The following is a 15714-nucleotide window of genomic DNA, read 5'->3' on the forward strand; positions in this document are numbered from 1 at the left end:
CCAAAAGTTTTAACAGCTGGTTTTCAGCTTGGGCTGAAGTAATATACAGTACCTATATAAAGAGCGTGAGGTTTGTACATAGTGTCGGAACAAACCATTTGGGTCTACCCCTCTATAAGCATCGAGGTCCATCAAGAGAGTTTTCATTGCACAGGACCGGAAAGGTAAACTAATTAGTTTATTCTCAGGAAAACAGGAATGAGGAAGGTCAAGTTTCTTATTACTATGGTTACTGTCAAACACATCAGCCAAAATGGTTGTCTTTTCCTTTGGACATTGAGTGGCAGGCCATCTGGTTTAAGAAAAGGAGGAACTGTAAAGTCTAAACCAAAAAGAATAGATTTAAGGGTAGGTCTAAAGGCCACTCATGAACGGCCGAGGCAAAGGACAGTAACATTGCCCGATCAAGCAGGACAATGCCCATGAGAATGCCCATATATACAATGATCAGCGCCCAAGCCCATCTCCACCAAGGAGGCCCAAGCAATATCTAGTGATGACTCAGCAGATAGACTTATAGGCTCCCTGAAACCCGCCATCCTTAGCCCACAAGGAAGGTGAGGTTGCAGTGATCAAAGGAACTAAAGACTTTGAGCGGGACTCGACCCCAGTCTGGCGATAAGCAGGCAAGGACATTATCAACAGGCCATCACAACCCTTATGTTCCTAGGTTGTACCAGAAAGGGTTTCCATTATGGTTACATTGTATTCCTTTTCAGTTGAAGCATAAACTCTCTGCGCAACAGCTTTTGGCCAAGTAATAGCTATTCCAAGTCAAATCTGATCTGTTAACCTTCCAAATATGATAGGTTTCTGTTTCTCTAAAAAAGCATGCCTACAATCATCATTGAACAGGGGTTTGTTTTTCACTCTGAATTTTAGCACACAAGAAGAGATATGCTTATCAATTTTATGGACTAGATTTTCATTCAAAAGAACAACAGGCTGCTTGAGATTTTATATATATCTTACGTGCATACACAAATAGTTTCTATCAAATTTCCTGGGTAAAAGAGTTAAGGATGCCGGCCGGCTAATGCCATTTGTTAAGAACAGGACTTTGACATTCATACCACTTAATGTGACCTAAGAAATCTCCAAACTGCAAAGGATTTTTGCTTCTGACCTTCGGTTTTGCGACGCCAGGGTCATTTATCCTGAAAATTAGTGTTTTTCAAATTTTATCTCCTCCCTTTATAATCAATATTAAGGTCTAGGATTACTACCCTATATAGACCTGATGTAGGCATATAATCAAAAGAAGTTTTTTTTTTTTCTAAAAGTCATTTTTTTGCTAGAAATTAATTTTTTTTCATTATGGTAAAAAAATAAACCCTAAAAATCAGGGGGAAAAATTAAGAAACAAAAATTTGAAAAAAGGCCAATGTTTGAATATTTAATAATGCCTTACTAAGTTATATACCTAATTTCAATGCTATATCTTTAAAACTAAGGGAAGAGATAGAATTTGAAGGTCAATAAGTATAGTTTTGAGATACAGGGTTGAAAGTTTTTCTTTGAATTTTTACTAAGAAAATATTAATAAATCATGATTATTATGAATTTTATGTTACTTTTTGGATAGTGATAAACTAAATCAAAGTTATTTATCATAATTTTATTATAGATGAAGATCGCTTTGCTCAATATCTTGCTTCTTTAGGCAAGACGGTCGCTTTTTCATCATCTCTCTCCATCACTAACTCTGCTAATTTTGCCAATAATACTTACTGAACTCTTATTAGAGCAAATTTTCTTCTTCCTTATGTTAGCGAGATGTTGAAATTGTCTTTTCCTATTTGGTATGATGAAATTCTTGCCGAAACCAAGAAAAACAAGACGTGAAAACGAGTGAATGTCAGAGGTCAAACTCAAATGTATACTCTCTACAAGGGTTGTGGTAGAACTGAAGGCCGAAGGATGTAATTATTATCATTATTTGCTAAGCTACAACCCTAGTTGGAAAAGCAAGATGCTATAAGCCCAGGGGCCCCAACGGGGAAAATAGCCCAGTGAGGAAAGGAAACAAGGAAAAATTTTATTTTCATTAATAAAATAAATTTTTGAATATACTTACCCGGTGATCATATAGCTGCAACTCTGTTGCTCGACAGAAAAACCTACGGTCAAAATACACCAGCGATCGCTATGCAGGTGGGGGTGTACATCAACAGCGCCATCTGTCGAGCAGGTACTTAGTACTCCAAGCAAACAAAGAACCAATTTTCTCCTCGGTCCACTGGGTCTCTATTGGGGAGGAAGGGAGGGTCCTTTAATATATGATCACCGGGTAAGTATATTCAAAAATTTATTTTATTAATAAAAATAACATTTTTCAATATTAAACTTAGCCGGTGATCATATAGCTGATTCACACCCAGGGGGGTGGGTAGAGACCAGCATTACATGTTTACATTATTATGAGCTAAGTATTTTGTATTTCATTTTAGCAGTTATTCAAAATAACAAACATAAAATAAATAAGTACCTGGTAAGGAAGTCGACTTGAACAATTACTCTGCCTTTTTAAGTACGTCTTCCTTACGGAGCCTCGCGATCCTCTTAGGATGCTGAGCGACCCCTAGGATCTGAAGTATCAAGGGTTGCAACCCATACAACAGGACCTCATCAAAACCTCTAATCTAGGCGCTTCTCAAGAAATGACTTTGACCACCCGCCAAATCAAGTAGGATGCGAAAGGCTTCTTAGCCTTCCGGACAACCCAAAAACAATAATAAAACATTTCAAGAGAAAGATTAAAAAGGTTATGGAATTAGGGAATTGTAGTGGTTGAGCCCTCACCCACTACTGCACTCGTTGCTACGAATGGTCCCAGAGTGTAGCAGTTCTCGTAAAGAGACTGGACATTCTTAAGATAAAAAGACGCGAACACTGATTTGCTTTTCCAATAGGTTGCGTCGATTACACTTTGCAGAGATCTATTTTGTTTAAAGGCCACGGAAGTTGCGACAGCTCTAACTTCGTGTGTCCTTACCTTCAGCAAAGCTTGGTCTTCCTCATTCAGATGGGAATGAGCTTCTCGTATTAACAGTCTGATAAAATAGGATAAAGCATTCTTTGACATAGGCAAAGATGGATTCTTAACTGAACACCATAAAGCTTCAGACGGGCCTCGTAAAGGTTTTTAAATAGAACTTAAGAGCTCTTACAGGACATAAGACTCTTTCTAGTTCATTTCCAACCATACGATAAGTTTGGAATATCGAACGATATTGGTCAAGGCCGAGAAGGCAGCTCGTGTTTGGCTAGAAAACCAAGTTGTAGAACATGTAGCCGTTTCGGATGAGAATCCGATGTTCTTGCTGAAGGAATGAATCTCACTGACTCTTTTAGCTGTGGCTAAGCATATCAGGAAAAGAGTCTTTAAGGTGAGATCTTTCAGGGAGGCTGATTGTAGCGGTTCGAACCTGTCTGACATAAGGAATCTTAGTACCACGTCTAAATTCCAACCAGGTGTAACCAAACGACGCTCCTTCGTGGTCTCAAAAGACTTAAGGAGGTCCTGTAGATCTTTATTGTTGGAAAGATCTAAGCCTCTGTGACGGAAGACTGATGCCAACATGCTTCTGTAACCCTTGATAGTGGGAGCTGAAAGAGATCGTTCTTTCCTCAGATATAAGAGAAAGTCAGCTATTTGAGTTACAGAGGTACTGGTCGAGGATACGGATACTGACTTGCACCAGTTTTGGAAGATTTCCCACTTCGATTGGTAGACTCTAAGGGTGGATGTTCTCCTTGCTCTAGCAATCGCTCTGGTTGCCTCCTTCGAAAAGCCTCTAGCTCTCGAGAGTCTTTCGATAGTCTGAAGGCAGTCAGACGAAGAGCGTGGAGGCCTTGGTGTACCTTCTTTACGCGTGGCTGACGTAGAAGGTCCACCCTTAGGGGAAGTGTTCTGGGAACGTCTACTAGCCATCGAAGTACCTCGGTGAGCCATTCTCTCGCGGGCCAGAGGGAAGCAACTAGCGTCAACCTTGTCCCTTCGTGAGAGGCGAACTTCTGCAGTACCTTGTTGACAATCTTGAACGGAGGGAATGCATATAGATCTAGATGTGACCAATCTAGTAGAAAGGCATCTATATGAACTGCTGCTGGGTCCGGGATTGGTGAGCAAAATATTGGGAGCCTCTTGGTCATCGAGGTTGCGATGAGATCTATGGTTGGCTGGCCCCAGGTGGCCCAAAGTCTCTTGCATACATCCTTGTGGAGGGTCCATTCTGTTGGAATTATTTGTCCCTTCCGACTGAGACAATCTGCCATGACATTCAAGTTGCCTTGGATGAACCTCGTTACTAGTGATATGTCTAGACCTTTTGACCAGGTGAGGAGGTCCCTTGCGATCTCGTACAATGTCAGAGAGTAGGTCCCTCCTTGCTTGGAGATGTACGCCAAAGCCGTGGTGTTGTCCGAGTTCACCTCCACCACTTTGCCTTGAAGGAGAGACCTGAAGCTTTTCCAGGTCAGACGTACTGCCAGTAGCTCCTTGCAGTTGAAATGCATTGTCCTTTGACTCGAGTTCCATAATCCCGAGCATTCCCTACCGTCTAATGTCGCACCCCAGCCTACGTCCGATGCGTCCGAGAAGAGAACGTGGTTGGGAATCTGAACAGTCAGGGGAAGACCCTCTCTAAGGTTGATATAGTCCTTTCACCAAGTCAGACAAGACTTTATCTTTCCGGAAACCGGGATCGAGACCGCTTCTAGCGTCTTGTCCTTTTTCCAGTGAAAAGCTAGATGGTATAGAAGAGGACGGAGGTGTAGTCTTCCTAGTGACACAAATTGATCCACGGATGACAGTGTCCCTACCAGACTCATCCACAGCCTGACTGGGCAGCGTTCCTTCTTCAGCATCTTCTGGATGGATAGCAGGGCTGGGGGTTGATCGTCTTGTTCAGCAACGTCCTCATCAGAGGGTTCCTCATCCGAAACTGATGAGGAAACGGCACCGGAGTGGGCAACGTCTGACTCGCTGAATCCGGTCGCACTGGTGGATGCGTGACGGAGCCGGACGCAATATCATGGCACTGCTGCACAGTCTGTGAACTGTCAACAACCATGGGTGCGCGAGGAAGTACAGCGTCAACCCGAAACTGTCTAGACTGTCTGGGTTGTGCAGTCAACACCCTACCGGGTTGCTGAGGTTGACGCACTGCGTCACAACAAGTCACCTCTGCTGGTTGTTGAACGTCTTCCTAGTGACACACTGAACGTCAACAACCACCTCCGAGCGTCGCTTAACGTCAACGTGTGACTGGCAACCCACACTGGGTCGCATCGGTGGAGGAACCACCTCAACTGGCAGACGCGAGTAGGTTACCTCAGCATCAACAGGGCGCACAACCGACCGGTTGGAAGGTTGTTGGCCAGAAGGAGGAACCACCTCAACTGGCAGACGCGAGTAGGTTACCTCAGCGTCAACAGGGCGCACAACCAACCGGTTGGAAGGTTGTTGGCCAGAAGGTTCTTCTCCGCATTTAAGTCCTCTATCAAGGACACAAGCTTGGACAGCATGTCTTGCAGCAAAGCCCATTTAGGGTCTACGGGAGCAGGTGTGGCAACAGACGGGGTTAGCGACTGAGGCAGAACCATTTACCATCCCTGGAAGCCTTGTTATGTGTGACATAATAGTACAGCAAAACTTCAAAGGCTCGACAAAAGTTGAGAAGTTGACCTGTAAACAACTTGGAGCGTCTCCTGGCTAGGCGCCAGGGCGAGTCTACCAGAATTGAGAAGTTTATCTGGGCAGAGGCATGAACTCCCAAGCCGAGAACTTCTCTCGTGTCCTATCAGACTCTCGCTCTATAAGCCAGTTTAAAAGAAGGGAAATCAAAGGCTGTATCCCTAAAACTCCTCCTGGTGCAAAAACCAGTCGCCTAGCCAACGTTAACGCTCTCTAGGAGAGCGAGAGAGCACTAGCTTAACAACAACGGCTTCGAAGTAGCTAGGCCTAGTGTAAGTTCTGACGTTTAGGCGAACGAGGAGCAGCAGTTACAAGATCCGGACGAAGATCCTTAAAAAATCATCATGATTTAATTAAAGTCCATAGGAGGCTAAGCAGCTTAAGGCTCCTCTCCAAATGACAGAGTCCTCCAAGGAATATCAGTAGGAGGGAGAACAGCACTTTCTCATCTACAGGAACCTTGTCCGATAAAAGCTAGGTTATCTTAGTGAGTCTCTCACTGGTGCATTAGTAGCAGACCAGAAGGCAACGTCATGTAACTGCTTGACAGTCTGTGAACTGTCAACAACTGAACTGTCAACCACAACAGGTGCGTGAGGACATACAGCACTGGTGCATTAGTAGCAGACCAGAAGGCAACGTCATGTAACTGCTTGACAGTCTGTGAACTGTCAACAACTGAACTGTCAACCACAACAGGTGCGTGAGGACATACAGTGTTCACTCGAGACTGCTTTGACTGTCTATACTGAGCAGTCAAAACAACTCTAGAATGCGGAGGTTGACGCACTGCGTCAAAACAAAACAACTTAGACTGTTGTTGTACCTCGCGAACGTCAACGGAAGGTTCCGTGCGTTACTGAACGTCAACATGCGGCTGGCAGGGTACACTGGAACGCATGGGTGGCGGGACTCTCTTAGCTGGAGTGCGGCAGAAGGTTGCCTCAGCGTCCACAGGACGCACAACCGTGTTGGTTGTAGGCTAGAGGTTGGTGCAGTGTCAAACTTCTCCGCACGAAAGTCCCGCATCAATGACGTTAACTGAGACTGCATGGTCTGCAGCACAGACCACTTAGGGTCTACAGGAGCAGGTGCGGCAACAGACGGTGTGACTGCCTGATGCGGTACCGCTTTGCCTCTCTTAGGAGTTGAGCAGTCGTCGGAAGACTGCAGCAAGTCCGAACTGACCCAGTGGCTACAACTGGGCCGTTGGACTTGCGCGGAAGGGACCGACTTGCGCTTAATAAGCTGCGAGACCTTGGTCCATGGTTTCTTACGAGAAACCTCTTCCGCAGACGAGAAATAAATGGGCTCTCTCGTCTTTGTGTGGGTGGGGCGATCTTGGGTAGATACGCCCGAAACCACGGAGGGAAACGTCTGTTCGTTGATCAAGGCCTGACGAACCCATAAGTCGTTCGACATTACTTCTCCCCTGGGCTTGGGAGCTTGCAAGAGGTCCCGGACTAGGTGAACGACAGGCACGAACAGACGAACCCTCGGACGCAACACTGTAACACTTTGCGCATATCACTTTATCACTTCGATTTTCTGTTTTGCACTTATACACTGAAATCGAAACTTTTACTGATTTCTACCTGAAACACGCAATTCTACCCTTCATTAAAAGGTAGTAATTGCGAAATCAGTCGTATAATGCAGCTATTAATACTAGCAAAAAACAGAAAACATATATAAAGATAAAAAATTCAGTGGCTGGGAAAGAGACTAAACACTCGTTCAAATAAACTACGTTTACAATCTCTCACCGCACATAGCCTGGGGACAAGAATAAAACCCTAGAAACGTTTTACCTTCTTCCCCGTACAGCGACTAGGGAGGAGAGTAACACGAGAACGTTACCCGCTTGAACGGAACGTTTTCTCTCCTCTCTCTCCCTCCGTCTCTATCTCTCTCTCTCTTTCTCTCTTGATTTCGCACCTAAGAGAAGAGCCCAATTATATTTTGTCAAAAAAACATGTTATTTGACTAAAGGAAAAAACTGAAAGGTTTTTCAATTAAAAAGTTCCTTTAAAATAGAATTTAAAACATTTAAGCTAAGAAAGAATGAACAAAACGTCAAAATCGATTTACTCTTACTGCAAAGTGAAACCGTGATACACTCTCTCTCTATCGTAACGATAGAACGCATGTTGAACGTCCTGAACGTCAACAACTGCGTAGTTTAAAAAACTAAACGTTAGTTCAACTTTGAAAACAGTACGAAGACTATCAAAGAAATTCTTTCATAAAACATTAAATTTAAAAAAATTTTAAATTCTTTAAATACGATATAACGGGCTCAACGTTGATTAACTTCGGTTCCAAGTTAGGAACGCCTACTATCAGGAAAGGTCGCATATAAACAAAACATAAAAATTATTTTTATATGTTTATAATAAATGGAAAGTTAATCGAAGAGGCCTAATAATGGCGGAGAGATATAAAATATATAGATCTATAACGTGTTAAGCAAAATTACTAAAAACCTAAACACACTTCCGTCTAAGGGAAGGGTCGGCCATTTAAAAGTGAAAGAGAGTCCATACTCTCTTTGTCACCATAATTAAATCTATCCAAAACGAGTTCAAGTTTTGAGATGAAGATAAAACCCCTGCATAGCGAAAGCTCAAAACTAGAATAGTGTACTTCACCAAATAGTTGTGAAAACAAATCCAGTTAGTAACAGCGTATTAGTAGGTCTTGCCGGTAGCCCGACAGAGAGAAAATTGGTTCTTTGTTTGCTTGGAGTACTAAGTACCTGCTCGACAGATGGCGCTGTTGATGTACACCCCCACCTGCATAGCGATCGCTGGCGTATTTTGACCATAGGTTTTTCTGTCGAGCAACAGAGTTGCAGCTATATGATCACCGGCTAAGTTTAATATTGAAAAATTAAATATCAAAATCAGTAACAACATTAAAATAAATATTTCCTACATAAACTATAAAAACTTTAAAAACAAGAGGAAGAGAAATTAGATGGAAAAGTGTGCCCGAGCAAGAGAACTCTAACCCAAGACAGTAGAAGGCCATGGTACAGAGGCAATGGCATTATCCAAGACTAGAGAACAATGGTTTGATTTTGGAGTGTCCTGCTCCTAGATGAGCTGCTTACCATAGCTGAAGAGTCTCTTCTACTCTTACCAAGAGGAAAGTAGCCACTGTATTACTGTGTAATACATCGTCTTGTAACTCATGGAATCTATACAGTTGCGATTGCTCAAAATTTACTTTACATTAAAATGTAACAATTATGAAAATTTACGATAACAGAAGAACTACTGCATTTACTTGTCAGGAACAATGTTTTTGGTTTATTGAGCTACTTTTAATAATTACCTTCTAACTATGAAAGTAAGAGGAATTTTGACAAAATATTTCGTATACGCATTATCCATTGCCATACGAAGTTCGGTGAATTTTTCCAGGATTTTGCGTTTGTTTTCCTACACCCCCATATATTGGCATTCCGGACAGGCCCTTTAAGTGGAATTCTCAATGTCAAAGTAAATACAGTATGATGTACTTTTACCTACAGCATTAGATTAAGTAATACATTGCATTTTTACTACATAATTATAAAATTGGTTCCTAAATAATTACAAAAATATAAATTTCTTAAATATATCTTTTAAAATAAAAAAATTAAAGATAGAAGTCCTTAAACCAGCACAAAATCAGTACCCAGTCCAGTATGGTGAAATATTTTATAGAGAGGTGACCGCTAGTGATTTGCAGTGGTGGGAATAATTCCAACAACAAGTAACTTGAATTATGATTAAAAAATTTCAAACCCTCTTAACTTGGGGAAAATTTTCTAGAAGTGCAACACAACTGACTGAAAAGCTAACACTCCTACCTGAAGGAATCAATTTTGGACAATGAGTATAAAGATACTGATTCAGTTTGTCCTTGTTTGCCAATGCAATGTTAATAGTTTTCTTCCGATATTGACTAGCATTGTACATCTGCAAAAAGGAAAACAATATCAAGATACGTCTAGAGATTTCATAACTATATTCATATTTTACTCATAAAATTCTCCAAAATTTCAAAACCTAGAACAACAGTTAAAAATATATGTCAATTTACAATATAATGTTAAATAAAATATTAGGAGCACAAAAATACCTGTTCTTCTTTTCCTTTCGTAATGAGAACCACAATGCGTCCCTCTCTTTTACGGCCAGTCCGACCCATTCTTTGTACCAAACGAATGGGAGATTTAGGAGCATCATAGCATATGATCAAATCAATATCCCCAATGTCAAGGCCTTAAATAAAATAAAATAAAAACTCATTAAGGGATATACAGGTATCAAACTTATGTGTAACAACAATACATTGAATAATTGTAACAAACTATGTTGCACCTATTGTGAAAAATTACATCTTTCAAAACAGAGAAGAAAAATTAATTTTAATAAGATAAATCTTTCTGAGATTTACAAAACTAGCAATTTTCAAAATACCTTCTTCTCCAACACATGTAGACACTAGTGTGTTGAATCCACCCTCCTTGAACTGCTTTACAACCTAGAAAAAAAAAGAAAAGCCTAAATAAAATTTTAACGCAAAAACCTAACCGACTATTTGTTTGATTACCTTGTTTAACCCATACTCGATTGAAATATCTAATACCACTAGAATCAAACTTAGGCTGTTCCTTAGCTAACATTCTTTCATAGAAAGAAAAAATATAGCCAAATTAACATTTGGCCAAATGGAACAATTTGATTCTTATAATTTTTCAAAAATAAAAAGCAGGAATAGAAGAATAGATAGTTATTTAGAGTTCAAACAACTGTTGTTTTCCTTTTGACATTTCTTCTATTTTATATCAACTTCCAATATCCTTATCTGATAAATATAAACATAACTAAAATATTTTCTCACTATCATGTAACATAGAAAATTTTCCATGCATAATTCTCCATGACACTAAAGTGAGTTTAGAAAAAAATAACTTTGATAATGTTTATAATTTCAATATGATACTTATCAAATAGTTCCATGACTAATATCTACAAAGTGCAAGGTTCTTGACTTTGAAATTAAATCAAGAATATTCTCTTTCAACACACATATCTTTCCCCTCCAATAACAAGACTAACGCTACTACATAGATCCCATACCAAATGGTCCACAGAACACACTCTATAATATACAGTGGAACCTCTACATACGATTGTCTTTACATACGAATTTTCCAATATCCGAAGTGAAATTCTATCAAATTTTCGTCTCGACACCCGAAGTCTTGCTCCAACATACAACGTAGATCATACGCGTAGAATTTTCTCGAAGCGTCGATCGTAGTTTCTTGTTTACACCAGTAGACAGCAACACATCGGAGGGATGCCAATCGAGCGTCGCCTTGATCAGTCCTCTCATCTCGTGCGCATCGTGTGGTTGCTCTCTATTCGCTCCGGTATTAACAGTGTTTTTTATCTTCCTTTTCTCACATTTCATTTTTGATTTTACGTATAATCATGGGTCCTAAAAAGCTTAGTTTCGGTTCAGGAAGTAGTAATGGTGAGAAAAGGAAGAAGTCAATGCTTTCATTAGAACTAAAACAAGAAATAATAGAAAAAAATGAGCGAGGTGTGTGTGTTAGCGATCTGGCTAAACAATATGGCCGGAATATATCTACGATCTAGACCAGTGGTTCTCAAACTTTTTCATGAGCGACCCTATTTGAAACATTTCATTCCTTTGCGACCCAGAGTAAAGTGAAGAGAAAGAAAACATGCAATGATATATACACTTTATTTTGGAAAAAAAATAATGTGTACAGCTTTTCATTCACAAAACTAAACTAGTGGGATTTATGGCACTGCTTTTCCTTTTCACAAAACTAAACGAACAGGATTCATGGCACTGCTTTCCGTTCCCAAAACTATATTAATAGAATCCATGGCACTGCTTTTAATTCACAAAACTAAATTAATAGAATCTATGGCACTGCTTTTAATTCACAAAACTATATTAATAGAATCCATGGCACTGCTTTTAATTCACAAAACTAAATTAATAGAATCTATGGCACTGCTTTTAATTCACAAAGCTAAATGAATAGAATTCATGGCACTGTTTTTCATCCACAAAACTAAATTAATGGGATCCATGGTCCTGTGTCCCTGCGACCCATCAAAATTGATCTCGCGACCCAACTTTGGGTCGCGACCCATAGTTTGAGAACCACTGATCTAGACGATCATAAACCAGAAGGCAGCCATTAAATCAGTAAAACCATCGAAGGGGATCACCATTATTTCTAAACGTCGTAGGCCTACCCTGGAAGAGATGGAACGCCTTTTGTTGATCTGGATAAAGGACAAGGAGATTGTTGGCGATACGATCACTGAAATGATCATTTGTGAGAATGCCATATTGTGACCTGAAGACGGCGGGCTCTGGGGGTGACGCAGGGGAGAGTTCAGCCGATCCTACGACGGAGGAATTCACGGCGTCTCGAGGTTGGTTCGAGATATTTAGGAAACAGACCGGGATTCCTTCAGTTGTTCGGCATGGAGAGGCTTCAAGTTGTCACACCAAGGCTGCTAATGATTTTGTTAAAAAGTTCGAAAAGATCGCGGAGGAGGAAGGCTACGTAGAGCAGCAGGTTTTCAATTGTGATGAAACCGGTCTGTTTTAGAAAAAGATGCCTAGTCGAACATACATTACCGCCGAAGAGAAGAAAATGCCTGGACACAAGCCTATGAAGGATTGGTTGACTCTTGCCCTTTGTGCCAATGCCAGCAGGGACTGCAAAATAAAGCCGTTATTGGTTTACCATTCCGAAAACCCTAGGGCATTTAAAGCACATAAAATTAATAAAGACATGCTGCATGTTTTGTGGCGTGCTAATTCTAAGGCTTGGGTCACTAGGCATATCTTTGTGGAATGGGTAAACGTAGTTTTTGGCCCTGCTGTGAAGAAGTACCTTCAGGAGAGGAATTTGCCTTTGAAGTGCTTGCTTTGTTTGGATAATGCACCCGCTCACCTCCCAGGACTCGAAGATGATGATATCGACGAATACAAATTCATCAAAGTGTTGTATCTTCCCCCGAATACCACCCCTATCCTCCAGCCCATGGACCAGCAAGTCATCTCTAATTTTAAGAAACTCTACACCAAGCACTTATTTAAGCAGTGCTTTAATGTTACGCAAAGCACCAACTTAGCTTTGCGTGAATTTTGGAGGAGCCATTTCAATATCGTGCACTGCTTAAAGATCATAGATCAGGCTTGGGAGGGAGTAACTCGTCGGACACTGAATTCCGCTTGGAAGAAGCTTTGGCCTGATGATGTTTCGAAGGTTTTGGCCCTGAGTCTGGACCTGTGCTTGCCGTCGAGGAAGACATCGAAGAGATTGTATCCCTTGGCAAGTCCATGGGTCTGGAGGTGGATGAAGATGACATCACCGAACTCGTCGATGAGCATCATGAAGAGCTCACCACCGAGGAACTCAAGGAGCTGCAAGCCATGCAGCATGATGAGTTCCAAGCGCAGTTGAGTGAGTCGGAGGAGATCAAGGAGGTAGGTCACATCTTAGGTTCGGCTGAAATAAAACAGATGTTGGCAGATCATCAACACGTGGTTGATTTCCTCGATAAGCATCACCCACAGAAACTTCAGGTTTGCCGTGTAGTTGCGCAGTTCGATGATGTTTGTTCAACACATTTTAGAAAAATTCTCAAAAGCCGTACCAAACAACTTTCTCTCGATAGTTTCTTTAAAAAATCTACGAAGCAGTCTAGTGATCATGATGAAGAGAAAGAAAGTGAAGCAAAGAAAAGTAAGACCGAATCGAGTGAAAGTGATGAAAATTGAAAATAGAAAAGAAAATAAATGTAAAAAAAAATATAAAATATAAAAATGAAAAAAAAAAAATAAGCTAAGTTAGGTTAAAGTTCACGTAGTGTAAGTTAGAGTAAATTACGGTACGTTATCACAGTCGTCGTCTCTACCTCCTCGCTGATCTTCCGTCTCTTCCTGCATAGCAATTCCTACACCTGCGCTGGCCTGTCTCTAAGGTAAAGTGTCAATAAAAACCCCTTTTTTATTTATTATTTCTTAATTATTATTTTTTTTTTTAGATATTTCTGTAATATTCAATTGTATTAATGCTATGTGTATTTAGGTGTAGCAATTTATTGAGGAGTTATCATGAGTTTTTAGGCTGAGGAACGAATTAAACAAATTACAGTGTATTCTTATGGGAATATTTGCTCCAACATACGAAGCAGTTTCTGGAACGAATTAAGATCGTATGCAGAGGTATCACTGTACTGTATATATATAATATATATACACACACGCATATATATACATATATATATTTATATTTATAAATATATTTATATATATATATACATATATTATATAAAAATATATATATATATATATATAATATATATATATATATATATATATATATATATATATATATATATATATATATATATATATATATATATATATATACTGTATGTTTTATAAAAGCTCAATTAACTATTTAAATAATCGTAATTTTCTAGAATGCAATAATACTTCTGAAACAAAATCGAATAAGAGAGAGAGAGAGAGAGAGAGAGAGAGAGAGAGAGAGAGAGAGAGATATCAGCTGTTGAAGTGATTGAATGCACATTTTTGTTTATCTATATAAAAGAAACAATTATTATCAAGATATTTAAGTTTTTAGTTTATAAAAAATATTGAAGACAAATTAAAATAGTTCCTTACCTTTAGCTGCTCCTTCTGAGAAATACCATGAGAGCCCCTCGTAACAGAGCCCTGACCAACAAAGCTCATGGCTTTCACAAGTGGCTCATGATGTTGCAACATTTCCGTTATCTCCAGAACACTATCTCGATACTGTAAACGAAAATCCTTACTAAAGAACTTAAGATATAAAACACAATGAAAATTTAATATGTATAGTACTTTGCCAGGTTTTTCTTTTTTACAAAAAATACATATTGAAATAACACTGAATACATAACTACAAGGATTTAAATCAGAATAATGCAACTTCTATTCCTTGGAAATAGTAATAATAATAACAATAATAATAATAATAATAACAGGTATGTCTAGAAATAATTGTTAACCGAGGTTTTATTGAATAAATAAAATAAAGACGTCATTCTCGCATTACCATTTGCTCTGTTTACCTTGTAGGGAAACTTTTCTATGCATTGCCCTCAAAGTGTGTTTCTGATGACAATAAGATGGCCTTTTTTCTTAAATGGGATACGTCACGAGTTAAAGCATGGGAGACTAGAGATTAAACACAAGAATATGCTTTAAAGTAAGTTAGACAAATCTGCTCAAATTGTTACACTACCTAATGTTTTGCTTCAGTCAGCCTTGATCCCGATTTTTTGCTTGGAAAAGATAAACTTTCTGTCTAATTGGGTTCAGATTTGGATTTGATCAAGATTTGTCTAATCTTTGGTGGTAGTCACGCATCTTGTTTACAATGATGGTAATGTTTCAGAGCTTGGTTCTGCCATTGTCTAATTTCTACTATACAAATGTATAAAGCATCTGATAGTAATGGCTTTTCTATTGATGGGAGTGTAAATTCCTTTGATATGACTTGTTTTTTTACTCCTCTCTTTGTCCAAAGATAAATTTACTGACTAGGTTGGTAACAGTATATTGTATTCCTCTATTGTTGCTGACATTAATGTACCGCATCTTAAATATCTGGACTTTCACATTTCACCAATTGTATTTGACCAGCTAAGGCAAACAAATAAATCCCCTGTATCTTTATCAACTGGTCTTGTGTACTCAGTTTAAGAAAAGGGCTTTAATTCAGGCATTGAGAAATACTGATTTTATTTGGTGTAGTACCACAGTAGAAATTGCCTCAGTCTACAGACCTAGTCAGATCTACATTTACAGCCACATAGGATATGCTGCCTGACTTATTGACATCTTTGAGCACCAGGCCAGTCAAAGATAAACCTCCCCTGACTACCAGGGATGTTACTGTACACCAC

At 39.6% G+C, this 15714-nt stretch overlaps 1 protein-coding gene across 1 annotated transcript in view; it reads right to left on the reverse strand.

Annotated features, from left to right (window-relative positions):
- The window catches only part of LOC137646256 (uro-adherence factor A-like), a 125625-nt gene that overhangs the window by 99094 nt on the left and 10817 nt on the right, over positions 1 to 15714 (reverse strand). The window contains exons 3-6 of the mRNA XM_068379376.1: positions 14447 to 14578; positions 10171 to 10234; positions 9830 to 9972; positions 9558 to 9666 (exon numbers count right to left, since the gene is read on the reverse strand). Of these exons, the coding sequence (XP_068235477.1) occupies positions 9558 to 9666; positions 9830 to 9972; positions 10171 to 10234; positions 14447 to 14578 (448 nt within the window). The remainder of the gene's footprint in view (positions 1 to 9557; positions 9667 to 9829; positions 9973 to 10170; positions 10235 to 14446; positions 14579 to 15714) is intronic.

This window comes from Palaemon carinicauda, chromosome 1, assembly GCF_036898095.1.
Source record: "Palaemon carinicauda isolate YSFRI2023 chromosome 1, ASM3689809v2, whole genome shotgun sequence".
NCBI classification, from domain to species: Eukaryota; Metazoa; Arthropoda; class Malacostraca; order Decapoda; family Palaemonidae; genus Palaemon; species Palaemon carinicauda.